Here is an 18,158-nt window from a genome sequence, read left to right on the forward strand (position 1 = left end):
AGAGGCAGAGAGAGAAAAGAGGGGCAGAGAGTGAGGGAGAAAGAGAATCCCAAGTAGGCTCTGCCCTGTCAGTGTGGAGCCCAACGCAGGGCTCAAACTTATGAAGCATGAGATCATGACCTGAGCTGAAATCAAGAGTCAGATGCTTAACCAACTGAGCCACCTAGGCATGCCACATACGGCCATATTATATTAAAATTTTTTTTTAACATTTATTTATGAGAGACAGAGAGAGACAGAGCCTGAGTTGGGGAGGACAGAGAGAGAGGGAGACACAGAATCTGAAACAGGCTCCAGGTTCTGAGCTGTCAGCACAGAGCCCGATGCAGGGCTGGAACCCACAAACTGTGAGATCATGACCTGAGCCAAAGTCAGGAGCTTAACCAACTGAACTGCCCAGGTGCCCCCACATACGGCTGTATTTTAACAAATTAGAAGAAAATGTGGTATAAACTGATTAATAACTTGTTTTTTCACTTAATAATACTTCCACGATTTTTTTCTCACATCATAAATTTCTTTCATCACCCTATAAATGAGGTCCCTAATCTACTCAACCCATTTGGACTTTCAGGTTGTCACCATGTTTGTTGTTGTTGTTGTTATAAACACCATTGCAATGGGCACGCTTGGTCTTTTAAAAATACAGTGATGTTTGTACACAATTGTTTGGGTAGAGGAAACAGAGAAAGTTGATAGGTGTCAGCTTGATTTACATCCATCTTTTGGAGCACAGGGAAAAGTGAGGCCAGGATTTCAAGTGCCCCCACTGCAAATGCTGTTTCCCTTCCCTGCACTCTTAATTCTTTTTCTCCAACTTAACTGTCATGGTATTTATGACCCCCACTTCTCGTAGCTCCTTTGCTTTCTCTCTGCCCTGCTAGTGCTGTCCTCATCGCCACGCTTGAAACCATCTCATCAGAGCCTCCCTGGTCTCGCCAGCTGCTGGTGAGTGTTTTCTGCGTCTTGACTCTGTCTTAAATTTATTGCTATTTATTTTTATTTATTTCTATTCATTTCATTTCATTTCATTTCATTTCATTTCATTTCATTTCATTTCATTTCATTTCATTTCATTTCATATATAGAGAGAATCCCAAGCAGGCCCACGCTCAGTGTGGAGCCCCTCGGGGCTTGATCCCATGACCCTGGGATCATGACCTGAGCTGATATCAAGAGTTGGATGCTCAACCGAATGAGCCACCTAGGCGCTCCTGAAAAGTTATTTCTAAGAGCAGTGAATGAAGAATCCTCGACACAATATCTGAAGTCATGCCTATAAAACTCTTTGGCAGACCATGGCACGGACCACTTTGCCTGTGAATACATCCCACCACCTACTTATGCTTGACTGGGGAAGCGGTAAGAATCTCAAAGAAAATTAACAATAGAGTGACCTCTGGATTTCTTTAATTTCTTCACTGGAAGAAGTTACCATCACTCCATTCTCTCCTCATCAAGGCACTAAGAGTTTGTGAGTTCTAATAATCAGAAAAATTGGGATGATCATAATTCCCAACCTATAATTCGAGAAGCACTTAAGAAAGGTCATAAAATCAAATAAGGCTCAACTTAAAAAAAACACACACACACACACAAAACCTTTGTTGCCGGATCCTAAAAATAGTTCCCAATGGTGTCCTTCACCTTCACAATTATTTTAGTCTTTCATTCTAAATCCAAATGGCACAGAGCAGCAGAATTTATACATTAAGTTCATAAGAGAGCAGACAGCTCATTAATTCTTAACATTGGTGGGATTTGACTGTTCACTGTCATGTGCTCCATTCTGAAATATATCTGGCCTGTTTTCCTGAGATGATTAAGATGTCTTATTGATAACCTCAGGGCTATTAACAACACAGTGCCCTTCTTGTGCCAGTCAAGGTTAAAGCCGCCCTCCGCCCCCACCCATGGGAGGGTGTGGGCAACATCTACACTAATCATCTCAAATTCATTCATTCACAAGTTCATTTATTCAGGTATGTGAGACTTTCCCTAGGTGCCCGGCAAGAGAAGATCTTGTCCTCCAGGAGGGAGACAAAATAAGTATTTAACCTAATGAATATGTTACAAAGGAAAATAAAACCAAGTAAGAGAATGGAGTGTGTGTGTTGGGGGGAAGGTGATATTTTAGATCTGGTAGTTCAAGAAGGGCCTCTTTGGGGATGTGGCATTCAAGTGCGGGGATGAGTCATGGAAATCTCTGGGGAAGAGCAGCAAGAATAAGGACCTCAAGATGGGAAAGGCTCCACCAGAAAGCCAGCAAAGACTTGAGGGTAGCTGAATGCAATTGGAGGGCACAGGGTGATCTGAGGAGGCTGGGGCCAGCTCAGGGAGGATAGGCCATGGGAAGATTCAGCATTTGATTCTCTGTAAAGCAATTGTCTAGAGGTGGCCCTGAGGCAGAGGGAAGCTAGTGACCCTTGGTCTGCTCTACCATGTCTTTTCAATGTGCTGATTCGCTACAGACTCTCCCAGGCCCTGCACCCAACAGTGACCATCTTGGGTCCCAGCAGGCTGGAAGCATTTAGGGATTTGGGGGAGAGTTTCTGAGGTCTTGGTCACTATGACTGTCACGTTTACTGACTTGGGGGTTTTACAATTCAGATGAGCTGCTCTGGCATCCTAGGTCTATCGGAAACAGATGAGATTTTTAAGGAATGCAGACTTTATTTCTGCTACACCACCACCTTGAATAACCATCAACTATTATGTGGGGATAATTCCTTCTGAGTCCCCCTGGTAGACCATGTGATCCATATGTATTTTCTCCAGCCCTTGACAAGGTCACATTGTGTCTTAGTTCAATACCAAAGTACCATACACAAAGTGGCTTACAGACAGACATTTATTTACTTCTCAAATGTCTATTTATTGATTTTGAGATTGAGCAGAGGAAGAGGAGAGAGAGGGTGAGGGAGAATCCAAAGCAGGCTCTGCACCTTCAATGCAGAGCCTGACATGGGCTCGACCTCAAGAACCATGAGATCATGCGTGACCTAAGCCAAAATCAGAAGTCGGATGCTTAACTGATTAAGCCATCCAGGTGCCCCACAGACATTTATTTTTTTTAAGTGAGAGAGGGAGAGAGTGCGAGTGTGGGAGCTGTCAGCACAGAGCCCAATGTGGGGTTCGATCTCACGAATTGTGAGATCATGACCTCAGCCATAATCAAGAATCTGGTGCTGAACTGACTGAGTCACCCAGGTGCCCCAGAAGCAGACATTACTTTCTTTCTTTTTTTTTTTTTTCTTATTTTTTTTAACATTTATTTATTATTGAGAGAGAGAGAGAGAGACAGAGCATGAACATGGGAGGGGCAGAGAGAGGGGGAGATACAGAATTTGAAGCAGGTTCCAGGCTCTGAGCCATCAGCACAGAGCCCGACGCAGGGCTTGAACTCACAAACTGCAAGATCATGACCTGAGCCAAAGTCGGACACTTTATCGACTGAGCCACCCAGGCACCCCAGACATTTATTTCTTATAGTTCTGGAGGCTGGAAGTCTGGAACCAGAGTGCCAGCAAGGTCAGGTTCTGGTGAGACCCTCTTCTTGGTTGCAGACTGCCAAGTTCTCATTGTATCCTCAAGTGGCAGAGAGCAGAGAGAAACAAGCTCTCTTATGGCTCTTATAAGGACACTAATCCCATTAATAAGGCTCCACCCGCGACTTCCTCTACTCCTAATTACCTCCCAAAGCCCATCTCTTTATACCATTACATTGGGGGGCAGGGTTTCAACATATGAATTTGTGGGGATGCAAACATTCAGTCCACGATACATGGTTATCAAGTGGTGACGGGATCTAAATTCAGATCCAGTTGGCTGGAAAACCTGTTTTTGTTTTTTGTTTTTTGTTTTCTTAACGATCTATCTCACTGGTTAATCTTTCCTGAGTACTTCCTTTCATCACAACATTTATGGAACATGTACTGTTTGGAGCTGTACCAGGTGGGCCCTGGGGATGGAGATACAAATACAAGACAGTCCCTGTCCTCAAGTGTCTTAGAATGGAGTGGGCTGTCTGGAATCCATACCTCATCTTCCAGAATGGAGTGAGATCATGTAACACACAGATGCCCCACGGCCAACACACAAACCATTTTAGACTTCCTGAAATGGTCATTTGTCTTCTTCTTCTCATTAAAGAACCTTGCCAGCTGCCAGGCAGGTTGTGCCATTCATGAATAGCGTCCATTGAGCCATTTGTCCTTGGCTGACATTGGTACTCCCTATTCATACTTGGATTTCACTTTAGTTTGGATCGTAAACTGTCACTTGAAAAAATCTTCAGCAAGATAGCCCTGCTTATCATGCAGGGCTAGAAAGACAAGTTGTCGATGTCGAAGCCCGCCTGTCATGCTGCAGCAGCTCAACTAAGTGATTTTTTCACCGTTGCTTCCCCAGCAACTGGCAAGATGCGTGGAGCAGAGTGGGCATGTGCAGAGGAAGAACCAAAAACAGAGGGCTGGAGGAAGCAGCATGTGGCTGAGATGCTGTGTAACCTCCCTGTGGCCAAAACGGTTTGGAATCGTCTTTCTTCGTGTCTGGGAGAAGCTTAAATTCAAGTCTTACTGTGATGCTGAAAAAAATAAATGCTATGTGGTTGTCTAAATATAGATTACCGTTAGTTTTTTAAAAAAAGACTTGTGAACTTCTTTTTTTTTCTCCTGAAAATTTTTTTTATCACATTTACAGATATTATTTGGTATTTGCTTTTATGACTTGGCAGTTTCTTTTACCCAGTGGCATCCCAGAAGGAAGGGAATCGTGCAATAAGTTAAAGCCCTTTAAATATTCCAAAGCTTTAAATCAGACATTTTAATACTTGGGGTTCTCTTTGAGTGACTCTCCCAACATTCTAATCCATTAACTGATAATGGGTATTTTTCAAATATATAAAATCGCACAGATATAAAACTCGTGGGCAAATTCTCTCCCTGGTTGGAAAGGAAGTAGCCAGCATGATTCCAGTCCATGCAGCTGTAAATGCCCTGAGACGAGCTGGTCTGAGGGGCTGCTGTTGGGGCGTCTCCCTGCACAGTGAGCTCTAAAGGCATCAACATGGGAACAGAACAGCTCGTTGGAAAGCGTTGGAGGCCACGCTTTCCTCGGCAGGTCACGGCAGGGCACGTACCCTCTGTGGGATTTAGCTTCATCTGTAAAATGGGGAGGATGGCCGCTCACAGCTAGACTCGGGGCAGAAAGCACCTCTGGCCTCACTCCGTTGGCGCTTGGTACTAAGCACGCGTCCTAGTTCATTCAGGCTGCCGTTAACGGAACACACAGGCTGAGTGGCTTATAAACAGTGCACGTTTATTGCTCACCGTTCTGGAGGCTGGGAGTCCAAGATCAAGGTGCTGGCAGATACGGTGTCTGGTGAGGGTCTACTTTCTCATAGGTGGTCATTTTCTCGCCGTTACCTACATGGCAGAACAGAGGAGCTAGCTCTCTGGGGAGTCTTGTACCAGGCAGTAACCCCGAGCGCAGGGGCTGTCCCTCATGACATAATCACCCCCCCGAAAGCCCTACTTCCAGGTACCGTCAACACTGAGCATTAGGCGTCAACGTATGAATTTGGTGGGGGCGGAGGTGGGGGAGACACACATTCAGACCATGGCGCTGTCCCCACCTGACTCCCTTCTGGGACGCCTGACCTAATCAGAATGCCTTCAGGGATCTGGAAGGCTTGTGAGCACACCATTTCTATTTAACTCAGATCATAAAAACTGCTGTCTCCAGAAAGGTGCTCCTTCTCTGGTTTTATTGCACTGATGGCTTACTTTTAATCCTTTTATCCAAACTGTACTTTTCTTCTAATCTTTTCCTGCCTCTGCTTCTACAGAAACCTCATTGCAAATCTCCTACCACAGGGCCAGGGACACAGTCCATGCTCACTTGGACCTTGGGCCAGAGAAATTGCTGAATTCCTTGACTTCATTTCATAAAGAGCCACATTTAAATCAAGAGTTATTTTCAGCAAAACACGCTGTAAAAAAATATAAAGCTCTTAAATTCTCCAAACACTGGGGACTAATCTAAAAGAGCCCAAATAAGGGGCACCTGGGTGGCTCAGTTGCTTGAGCGTCTGACTCTTGATTTCAGCTCAGGTTATGTTCTCGCGGTTTGTAGGATCGAGCCCTGCATCTGTGCTGACAGCATGGAGCTTGCTTGGGATTCTCTCTCTCTCTGCCCCTCCTCTGCTCATGCACTCTCTCTCAAAAATAAACAAACAAAAAAAATAAAAGAGCCCAAACAAAATGTTGCTATATTAAATCCAGGCTGCTTTTCTTAAGAAGTGTTGAGATACATAGGGAAGGCCTTACAGTCTATGGTCCCACAGAGCCAAATAGTATTCCTTGTATCATGCTCTGTGTGTTCAAAGTCTCACCTTGGAGATGAACAGCAAGTATGTTCTGCCTTACGTGTCAATGTCCTGACAAGGCAAGGAGCTATAAGCAAATTCGGGCTGTCGGGAGTCCTACTTTGCAATCACACAATGTTTAAGAGGGAAGGGACCAGAATGCTCCTACAACCCCCTCGTTTATTCATGAAAGACCCAGCAAATCATGATGTATCCTACCAGAATTTCATGCCAGTTGGTGCTATTAATAGATAACTTTTGAGTGACCACTTAAGATTAGACTATTATCCTACTTAATATCATTTTGTGAGGCAACTAAATTTAAGATGTTCAATTCATCCATTTTCCTAAGAAACTTGAGTTCCCTTACCAAGAGCTTTTTTTTTTTTTTTTAATGCTTATTTATTTTTGAGAGAGAGAGAGAGAGACCCCCGTCCATGTGGGGCTTGAACTCACAAACCATGAAATCATGACCTGAGCCACCTAGATGCCCCACCAAGAGCCATTAATAACTGAGCTTCAACCAAGGATAACTTAGTGCAAATAATTTGTATTGAACAGATTTAAAATTGGATACAGAACTGATCGGCATACTTCCTTGTTTACTTACCTATGTGATCTTTTCATCCTTGATAATAAGTGACTTTTACTGCAAGGGTCCGTGCTAAACACTTAATATTTCATCTCTGCAATAAAAAATTTTTTAATGTTTATTTATTTATTTTTGAGGCAGAGAGAATGAGTGGGGAAAGGGCAGAGAGAGGGAGACAGAGAATCCCAAGCAGGCTCCACACTGTCAGTGCACAGCCAGATTCAGGGCTCAAATTCACAAGTCATGAGATCACGACATGAGCCAAAATCAAATGTCAGATGCTTAACTGACTGAGCCACCCAGGCACCCCTCATCTCTGCATGTAAGTTCAGCTATCTATGCTAGGTATCTATATCTCTCTTTACAGTTGGGGAAACTGAGGTTCAGAAGAGCGAGGTAATGCTTGCAATCGCACAGTAAATGGCAAAGCCTTTATTCTAACATGTACGCTGTGTCACTTCCAAAGATACATAGACCCCTTCTAGAACAGGTAAGAGTGCCTTTTGTACCCTAAGACATATATCCCATTGCACTCAGTTCTAAAATAAGGGTGGAATTTAGGGTCTAGGTTGGGGCCACTACAATTCTCTCTTCTGAAGCCCTTAGGAAAGCTTAATATTTGAATTCTGACTGCTCTCTTGTTAAGGGCATGGCATGACTTTGGGCCTTGTTCTTACTCAGTAAAATGAGCTCTGGATGAATCCATCAGCAGGCAGGAGGGGCTTTGACAACCCCTGGTCACACAGTTTTACAAAGAAATGACAACCAATAAGGGAGTACAGGAGGGTGTGAGATTGTTGGAACCTGGTACTGACGGTTTGCTACAAACAGGTACCTGTTTCACTGGACATTGCTGAAAAGGGCTAGATCGGTTAAAGCATGATCAAATTCATCAGTCAAGGGAAACCCACATCTATGCTTATCATTTGAACACAGAATGCCAGTAGTAATACGTGTTGACATAGTTGCTTACGAATTTGTTTACAAGCCATCATGGAATCCCACCCGTGATCCTTCCTCCAGGTGCCCCAAGTTTTTTAGACTTCAAGTGCTAGGTCTTTGGCTGGAAAGAACTGTCACCAGGGTTGAGGCCCCCTTTGCATCTGCTCAACGGACAGGCTCCCATCAGTTAATAACTAACAGGAGAGTCCCAAGTCTTATCATAACCACCGCCAGGCCCTGCCTCAGCACTGCTAGTAACAGGGAGCAGGAAGAGGGCGTCTGGGCAGGAGGCATAATTACTACCTCCCCTGGGAACTTTGAGCACGTGTCATCAGTGGGAACACCCAAATTCCAACCTCTTCCCACTTCACCTTATTTAAAAAATAAGCAGTTTCTCTCACACAATCAATAGTTGGGTGCCATGTGTCACCTCACTGGCTCAGCCTTTTGCTCATTCGCTCCTGCAGTCTCTCAGGCAACCTCAGCCACCACCTACCTAAATCCAGATGGTCTGCAAAGGCTCAGATTAAGCCCCCACCTTCACAGAGCTCTTCTCAACCACCTTGTTAGAAAAGTTCTCTCTCCCCGGGCTTTTACAGTGGTCGGTTTACATCTATCTCGTGGCACTCACCACAAACCACCCTGTGAAATCATCTGTGTGCATGTTTGGTCCCGACCCAACAAAGGCTTCTTTAGGAACTGAAGTATTATGTCACAGATCCCCGTTTGCTCAGGACACCTCCCTCAGCCCTCTGTACCAAGCACTCTCCCAGTGAGTCCGGATGATCTGGGAAAGGGGACATTCAGTGACAACCGTGTGATTGGTTCTCTGCCACCACTATATCGTCAGGTACTGGGTTCCAGTTGGCTTACTCCTACAACTTCCACCGCAGAGCCTGAACCATCTGCACAACCTTAGACCACAAGCTGAGTCCAGACATTATATGAAAACAATGGCAAAAATCAGTCCTGGGAACTTTCTCCCTTTGGGTGAGTGCCATGAATTTGCTGGCACTCAACATATTTATGGCACATATTCCTCAGAAAAGGAAGCTCAAAAAAATGTTAAAAATGACAAAATGAGCTTTTTTTTTCTTTTTATTTTGAGAGAAGGCATGAGTAGGGGGCAGGCAGAGAGAGAGAGAGAGAGAGAGAGAGAGAGAGAGAGAGAGAGAGAGAATCCCAAGCAGGCTCCGCGCCCGGTGCAAAGCCTGACACAAGGGCTCGATCTCACAACTGTGATATCATGAGCTGAGCCGAAATCAAGAGTTGGACGCTTAACCGATGGAGCCACCCAGGCACCCCAATAGGTAATAGTTTTAAGAGATGAGTGAACAGAACAGGATCTTGAAGGTAACAGCTAAAAACTTAGTTTACTCTGTGCTTGATGTGGTTCCAAGGGCTCTGTGTTGTATTTGCCTAAAGGCCATACAGGCAGAACAACAACCAGGCAATTAGGCCTCCACATTGTGCTTCTCACATGAGGCTGCACTGCCCCTCCACATACATGGGATGGCTGCTAAGAAGAAGGGAGATGTGAATCCTCCCTCCCCACCCCATCCTCTCCCGCCCTCCCAATTCCCTATATAATAGAGAGAAAAGGATGGGAACAGGTGCGGCCTCACTCTGCTCTCTTACCCACTTACGTCTCTGAGGGGAGGAGGGCGACTCTGGCTGCCGAGATTGGGAGATACACTGAACATACTTTCTCAGCACGGCAACGTCACTAGGACAGAATCTGACGGTGCAAGGGGAGCTTGGAGTTAAGGTGGGTCAATTACTGGTCAATGCAAAATATTTTAATGACCTCATCACCAGACCAACAAATACCACAAACCACTGGTGTGCTAGAGCCAGCCCTGCTAAGTTTACGTCAGTAGGGTTATCGGCCAGGGTAATAAGTAAGCCCTATTGTAATCTTAGCTTCACCCAGCCAGTCTTTCCAGTGAGATGAACTATTTTGATCTTCGTTCATCTGATTTCTAGGTCTTGTGTTTTTTTCAAAGTGTTCTGGATTTAGAGGGGAAGGGCATGGATCGGACTAATCACCACCACCAAACCCCCATAGCCCTCTGTATTTTTCAGACGATATCCCAAATACTGAATGCAGTCTCACATGACGTTTTTAAGGTGATATTGACAAGCTGGAAGGCATTCAAAAGCTGAGATTCCAAGGGCGCCTGGGTGGCTCAGTTGGTTAAGCATCCGACTTCAGCTCAGGTCACTATCTCACGGTCCGTAAGTTCGAGCCCCGCGTCAGGCTCTGGGCTGATGGCTCAGAGCCTGGAGCCTGCTTTGGATTCTGTGTCTCCCTCTCTCTCTGCCCCTCCCCTACTCGTGCTCCCTCAGAAATAAATAAATGTTAAAAAAAAAAATTAAAAAAGAAAAAAAAGCTAAGATTCCAGCCTACACTGGGGACCATGTGGTACGAAGGAGATGGAAGGAACATGTCAGTGCTCTGTGTACATGGTTGGATCTGTAGGTCAGACTTGGGGACACGAAATGGTCTTTGGCAAAGAAAGCGATAGGGCTTTGGGACTAAGGTGGGTTCTCATTACTCTAGAGAAGGGGTCAGCAAATTACGGCTGCGCAGGTCTTGTGTTTTGCAAGTAAAGCTTTATTGGAACACAGCCACGTCCATCCATACACGTATTGTCTATGGCTGCTTTTGCTCTACACAACGGCATAGAAAGTCACGACAGAGACTGTATGGACTGCGAAACCTAAAATTTGTATTCTCTGGCTCTTTACAGAAAAAATGTGCAGACCTCTGGTCTAGACCTAGGAAAGTAACTAATCGCCTGAAGGTGTGGGGAGGGAGAGAGGATGGGAGGAAGGGGGAAGAGGAGAATTTTGGTAGGGGAAGAGGTGAAAGTGGGGAGAAGGGTGGAATGGATGATGGGAGGAAAGGGGGAAGGGGGGCATGGAGGGGAGGGGGGGAGGGGGAAAGGGTGGGCTTAGAAAGCTGGGACCTTTGGTTGGGATATCAGAAAAAGGCCGAGAGGAAACCATTAGGGGGACTGACCACCATGCCTCACTACATGGGGATCTGTCCTCATGTGAGCTGAGCAACAGGATAACCTTTCCCACTAAATTATTTACATCTACCTGGGTGAGTTCCTACAAGGTGAAGAAAGTGGATTTTCCTCCAATGTGTCCGAATTGGTAGCATACAAACAACGTAAAATGCGAGCACAGGTAATCAAAAATGTTTTAATGATTAATGTTCAGACATTATTTAACAGTGTGGATATACCCAGGTGAGCTAAAGCACACTTTGACAGCACACTATTGAATGTTATAGTTTCTGTATTGAAATATGTAAAGACATTCGCAAACTAGTACCTAGGAAGACACACATTTACAAATATACACATTCTAGATTTGATAAGGTAAATGTAAACAGATGCTGTGACTCCTTCCAAACAGAAAACCCACAAGACTAAGAAGAGAACCAATCGGCTCCCTATAATATGAATGTGCAAAATTAAAGCATGATAAACTGATATTTACATAAATATCAAACCAACAATTAGTTTATACATTGTCGATGACCTTCTCAGATGTGTCACGAGTGGTTCAATGACTGTTTTTTCCCCGAATGCAGAAGATATTCAGAGACTAAATTTCAACACTTTAAAATGACACACACAATAGTCCTTATTTGTTTGACCACTGCCTCAAGTGTGATAGACATGATTTTATGATAAGCAGTCTTATTTTTAAATAAGCAGTTCTACACAAATCTTTAGATTCTAAGCAGAAAAAAAAATGACATACCATTAGATTTACATTAAACAAATTATCTCTATCCAATTTCCCAGTTCTCTTAGGCTATAGCTATCTGTTTAATTTTACCTTAAAATTTTTTAAGGTCCCTTTTCCCCCCATTTATTCATTTTAATAAGCTAGGCACATTTTAAAAGAAGTTTGTGTCAAAACAGACAGCAGCACAGGAATCAATCCAAATTTGGACCCTGGCCAACTAGTTCCCCATTGTTCATCTATGGGATTCCGTCAAATGGTAAATATTCAATATCTCTTTTGAAAAGTGTACATCCTCCCTCTGACGAGTGGAAAGCAAAATGGGCGTTGTTTCCTGTATAAAAACACTTAGCACTTCAGATATTTTAAATGTCCCACTCGCCCTACATACTTCCTAAAATCTTGAAGACAAAGAATATATACTTAGGTTTCATCAAAACTGCTTTAGAGTCCCCCCTCCCTTTTTACATTATTAATAGTGGCACTCAAAATAAAAAAATAAGATCTGTTAAAAAGTTAAACTGACTGTTCCACTAGAATTGAGCCTGCCTGATTTAAAGCCAATATTATAAAACTGAAGGTGCCATTTCTGATTTCACATATACAAGTCACTTGACATTATGTGTCACACGCTAGTTCAATAAATCATGGTCTTTGATTTTTCTAAACAGAGCTATTAAAAATGAATAAAAACTTGAGACATATCCTAATTTAAATTAATAAGCTTTGGGCCCTGCTTTTTAAATTTTAAGGCATGTGTGTTTTTCTACTGTAACAACATTGTACAAATTTACAGTCACATGCATGATCTACAGTAAAAAAAAAAAAAAAGTTTGGATTACAGTGTTTTTAAATTGTGAATCACAATTCAGCACCTATCATGTTATAACTAATAAGGCAACAGCAGTGTCGTATACTACAATAATACGCCCTCCACAGTCTAGCGCAGGGTCGGTGAGAGCCCAGAAATGTTAAAAATCTTATGCCTACATGTATAATCTGTATAGGTATTCTAGGGGTTTTGAACTGATGAAAGAGGTCCTACATGAGTCACACTATTGTAGGCCGGACTAGTTACAGCAGCTGTTAACGAGCATCGGGCACAACTCATACTGTGCTTACAATCAGACGATGGGTTTTGGAGGTCTTCAACTCTTCCGCTTCAATCCTTGCGCTGCTTCCTTGGCTTCACATGGTTTTCCAGGGAAGAAAAGCTGTTGGTGTGTCCGTTCACAGCAGCCACGGACCCATTCTGGTGGTCTTTCAGGTGCTCTTTCCTCCGCGAGGCCCCCTTCTTGTTGTAAGTCTGAAATGAAGAAGGGCAGACAGGCCGTGTGAATGGGTGCTCTGCTGGTGGATGGGGGCGCCCTGCTTCCCTAACTCCAACCTAGTTTCCTGCTAGCATCCAATACCGCGAGGTCTGCAGTTAGGCGACCCTGGGTACATTTTTTGCCACCGGTTTTAATCACTTTTTCTTTTTTGAGGCGTAGCATGAGCTGAGTTCAGGGAGGTATAGGCTGCGATATAAGTGCTATTCTAAAAATTAAGTAGAAAATTCCATTTGCGCTTTATTTGGCTTCGCCCTGTCTGTATCCGGATGGCAGGTTATCGAGGTTACAAGGCCACACCAGCTTCTCCCTCTCTGTAGTAGTAGCTCTCCCGTCACTCACATCTCTTATCTTCAAGGTCTGCTCACGAGCTCACTCAAACACACCATGTGCAGGGGTGTGTGAAGAAAGGTGCCTGTGGGCACAGGGAAGGGGCTGAGCCCCCAGGTGGCTGGTCGACGGACTGGGCTTTACTGCCTCTACATCCATGGCCTCTGCCCTTGCTCCTGACCTCTGGTGCCTGCCCAGAACCAGGCACTGCACGGGAGCAGGAACACACGTCATCCAGGGGTGGCGGGGAGCCACCAAGTGATCCATGGGAGACAATCTACCCTAAATGGACCCTTCTGTGAGTAAAACTTACCTCACATCATGCACTTCGGAATGAACTGAGCCCCCAAACCCAAGCAGTGGACGTGTGAGAAAACTGGGACAAAGAGGCAGATTTCTATCTACAGCTGAGAGCTGTGAGGGAAATTTCTTTGGACATTTAATTTCATCACAAAGTTCTGAGCAGTAGGGCTGTGAGACTGACTGAAATCACCCATCACGTGTCTGCAGGGGGCCCTGAGCAATCCAACACGGAGCTTGTTCAACAGCTCTGCTTTCCCACGTGAATCCCGAGCCCTCTTTCCAAAGATGGAGCCCTCTGGAGGTTTGGGACAGATTTCAGCATCTCCTATGTTGGCAGAAGTCCCCCTCCTGTAGGCAGGGGCTGCCCTGTCACTGTGACAGCAAGGGTCCCACGTGTTGTGATGGCCTCCTGAAACGAACAGATGAGGGGCTTTTTAGCAAAGGCCACAGAAGAGTGAGATTTACCTGAATGTAGAAGTTTGTGAAGAAAGCAATTAGAGAGATCATGTATCCAATCTGGAAGTACAGCCACCCAAGAGGGAACGAACATGGCCAGATGACCCCGCAGCTGGTCTGGATGATTGTCAGCACAAACTGAAGCTGGTGGGAGAGAGGGGATACAGCTGATCAGCCATGGCCCATGGACACAGTGCCACCCCAGACTGGCTCTCCATCCAGCACTCCTCAGTCTGTGAATAAACACTTACAGGCCTTTCTGGTGCAGAAGTCAGTCACTTCATAAACACTATGCATACATTTATACATAAATTTATCCTACACTATATATTTGCCTTTGTCTTAAAAAAAATGTTTATTTATTTATTTGGGGGGGAGGGGCAGACAGAGAGGAAGAGAGAGAATCCCAAGCAGGCTTCAGGCTGTCAGTGCAGAGCCCAATGTAGGGCTCGAACCCATGAACTGTGAGACCATTACCTGAGCCAATACCAAGAGTCAGAAGCTTAACTCACTGAGCCACCCAGGGACCCTGTGCCTTTGTCTTATATATATTCTTCTCCCCTTCCAGGCTACTTCAATCACCTTTTCTCTAATTCAGAAAATAGGGATGCCTGGGTGGCTTAGTCAGTTAAGCGTTGGACTCTTGATTTCAGCTCAGGTCATGGTCTCAAGGTTCATGGGTTCAAGCCTCATGTCGGACTCTGCACAGACAGCATGGAGCCTGCTTGGGATTCTCTTCTTCAATCTCTGCCCCTCCCCTGCTTGCACTCACATGCACATGTATAAGCATGCTCTCTCTCTACAGTAAAATTTAAAAAAATGCAGAGAATAGTTAAAAATACTATATTGTACATACGCAAGCTGTTAAAAGAGAGTAGATCTTAGAAGTGCTCACAGCAAGAAAAAAATTGGAGCTATGTATAGTGACTCTAGAGGTTAATTGAACTTAATTGTCCTAATCATCTCACAATACATACATATATCCAATCATTATACCACATACTTCATACAATGCTACAAGCTTATTATATCTCAATGAAGCTGGGTAAAGAAATGAAAACTTAATCCCCCCTCCACATACAAACTTTAGGGACCCTGTATAGAGAGATGCAAGGTATTTAAAAACAATGTTTACTTATTATTTTTGAGAGAGAGCAAGTGGGGGAGGGGCAGAAAGAGAGAGAGAGAGAGAGGGAGAGAGAGAATCCCAAGCAGGCTCCACACTGTCAGCGCAGAGCCCAAAGCAGAGCTCGAACCCACGAACTACGAGATCATGACCTGAACAGAAATCCAGAGCTGGATGCTTAATTGACTGAGCCACCCAGGTGCCTCATAGAGATGAAAGATATTTTTTTGTTTGCTTTACCTTTTTAGGGGAGAAAGGAAGGGTGTGGGGGGGTGTATGTTTAAAGATAACAGTGGTATCTCTGTGGGATATGCAATCCCACTGGACACTCTTCTGATTCCTTATCCATGTACCATTTGGGTTTGAAGAAGGCTGGTCTGAACTTCTATCGGGATTTAATGCTAAGTTCATAGATAATTTCTGATGAATAAATCTTGAAAAGCATGTGGAATTGCTTGGAGAAACAGGGAAAAGGAGTGAAAATGAGGTGTGGCTCCTGAAGGGTGTTGTCTTCTAGAGGAATAACAACAGGGGGCAGGTTTCTGTCCACCACATATCCCAGCTCCCAGGGTTTTTATGTAGAACTGTTTTTTGTTTTCTTTCCCTTCTTCTCTTTTTTAAGGTTAAGTATTCCCGGCTAAGAAATAACTAGGAGTGGTGCTTAAATCTAAGCAAACTGAGTGCAATCTTCTACTTCAAAGGGCAGAGCTTAAATGGGGAACCAATTTTCCCAGTCTGTTCTTTTAAATGCTGCTTCTGCGTAGCCAGGGCTGGGTGGTATAAATCAATTTCGGCATCACTTCTCAAGTGTAACAAGAAAGTTAAAGAACAATTATCCCTTCTCACAGGTGACTGAAAAAATTAACAAGGACTGCAGAGCAGCTGGCAAAGAGGTGATAATGAAATGTCAAACACATAAGTAGTTCAGACCATCTTCTCAGATTTTTTTTTGCCAGATTATTTTTAAATATTGGAAAATCATAATTGACTTGGAAAGATTGGAATCAGCTTGGTTTCTTTAGAAAAATGTGTTGATAGGGCAGGGCTAGGGCTAAGGGTTTAATGTCTAAACCCTCAATCAGCTAGCATTGGCCTATTGCCTCAGTGTCCTCATCCACAAAATGGGGATAACAACATGAAATGAGACTATTGGAATAGTCCACGTAAAACTGCTTCCTTACATAGACTCAACAAATGTCAGTGTTTAAGATTAGTAGTAATATTAATAATTAGTTCACGAAAGAATTCACAAGGGGAGAGAAGTATGCATCTGTAATATGCTGACAGTTCAGGGAAGCTTAACAAAGGATGGTGAGACAAAACCGCCAATGCAACAGTTGCCCCGGTGTGGTGAATCTCAGGAAGGAGGCTGTCATCTGAAGCACAGCAGGTGCCATTCTCACCAACAGGTGCTTTGCTACACGGGGGCTGAGAGGTCACCTGGCACCTGCCTTAACAGACATCCTCACTGCCTAACAGCTACAAGTAGCTGGGACTCCTGCTACCTCGCCCCCCAGCTCCTTCTAAAACTCCTGGAAACGGAAACACACACACACACACACACACACACACACACACACACACACACACACTTTGTGCACAAACTAAGGACAAAGGGCCTAACTTGAAGTCAGGAAATTAGATTCTAGTCCTCATTCTACAACCCAATTAGCTGTGCGCCCACAGGCACAATTTCCTCACCAATTAAAATTAAGAAAATTTTCCTCTCTGTAAGTAGTTTAACTGGATCAAATAAGAAAGGGCGCGAGAGGCACATGTTAGATGCTATTACTTTATTTTTATTTTTAAAAATTTTTAATCTTTATTTACTTTTGAGAGAGAGAGAGAGAGAGAGAGAGAGAGAGAGAGAGAGAGAGAGTGTGTGTGTGTGTGTGTCTGTGCGCGTGCAAGCAGGGGAGGAACAGAGAGAGAGACGGAGACACAAATCGGAAGCAGGCTCCAGGCTCTGAGCCGTCAGCACAGAGGCAGACGCAGGGCTCCAACTCACAAACCGCGAGTTCATGAACTGAGCCGAAATCAGATGCTTAACCGACTGAGCCACCCAGGCGCCCCTATTTTTAATTTTTTTTTTTTTAACGTTTCTTTATTTTTGACAGACAGAGCATGAGCAGGGGAGGAGCAGAGAGAGAGGGAGACACAGAAATCGAAGCAGGCTCCAGGCTCTGAGCTGTCAGCACAGAGCCTGATGTGGGGCTGGAACCCACAAACTGCAAGATCATGACCTGAGCCAAAGTTGGACGCTTAACCGAATGAGCCACCCAGGCGCCCCCTAGAGGCTATTAAATAACAATACAGCCAGGAAGAGGCGGGAGGAGCCACCGAGTCCTGGGAGGAGAGTCCTGGGAGGGAGAGTTACGTACCAGCTGGCCCTGAGTGATGTACTTCTTCCACCAGAGGTATGGGCGCATGGAAGGGACAGATGACAGACCGTAGTACGAGTACATGAGGACGTGGATGAAGCTGTTAAGTGTGGCACCAAAATAAGCTGAAAGAACAGAGGGGATTTGGGAAGGAGAATGCATCAGTGTTTTACACATAACAAGTTAAAAAAAAATCCAAAATTCTTTTCAAATCCCAAAAAAAGATGCTTTCGAATAGGGGCTGGCAGATACTGCAGCAATAAGCACTTCACGGACCTGTACTCAGAATTCAGTTGGCACTTGGGCAGGCAGCTGCTGGGATGCTTTAAGGCCAGGGTCAGCTGGAGCTGCCAGGGAGGCACTGAATACAAGAGTCAGGAGGCCGCCACCCCATTCTGGCACCAAATGGTTTTGTCGCCAGACTCCTATCACCTAGCTGCTTTTCTTTACATGCCCAAGTGCCTCAGACTGCTGTGCTGAAGGCCTGGGGAAGGGAGCCGACGAGCAGTATGTTCACAGCTGGTTGTCTAATACACGTGCTTAGGTTTGAAGAGGCCTTGGAAGGCCT

At 44.6% G+C, this 18,158-nt stretch overlaps 1 protein-coding gene and 1 long non-coding RNA gene across 7 annotated transcripts in view; both read right to left on the reverse strand.

Moving 5' to 3' along the window:
* Window positions 1–3,501: 3,501 nt before the first annotated feature.
* On the reverse strand, window positions 3,502–7,049 carry LOC107180906. Its single transcript, XR_001511673.2, has 3 exons — window positions 6,978–7,049; window positions 5,331–5,426; window positions 3,502–4,585 (listed from the first exon to the last, which is right to left on the reverse strand). It is a non-coding gene; the product is annotated as an uncharacterized LOC107180906 (long non-coding RNA).
* A 4,049-nt stretch (window positions 7,050–11,098) lies between these two features.
* Window positions 11,099–18,158, reverse strand: part of ELOVL5 (ELOVL fatty acid elongase 5) — a 74,558-nt gene continuing 67,498 nt past the window's right edge. For all 6 annotated transcript variants that reach the window (XM_042986567.1, XM_042986565.1, XM_042986563.1 and 3 more), the window contains 3 exons: window positions 17,591–17,715; window positions 14,093–14,227; window positions 11,099–12,972 (listed from right to left, as the gene is read on the reverse strand). In XM_042986567.1, the coding sequence (XP_042842501.1) occupies window positions 12,829–12,972; window positions 14,093–14,227; window positions 17,591–17,715 (404 nt within the window). In that variant the 3' untranslated portion in view covers window positions 11,099–12,828. The remainder of the gene's footprint in view (window positions 12,973–14,092; window positions 14,228–17,590; window positions 17,716–18,158) is intronic.

This window comes from Panthera tigris, chromosome B2, assembly GCF_018350195.1.
Source record: "Panthera tigris isolate Pti1 chromosome B2, P.tigris_Pti1_mat1.1, whole genome shotgun sequence".
Classification (NCBI taxonomy): domain Eukaryota; kingdom Metazoa; phylum Chordata; class Mammalia; order Carnivora; family Felidae; genus Panthera; species Panthera tigris.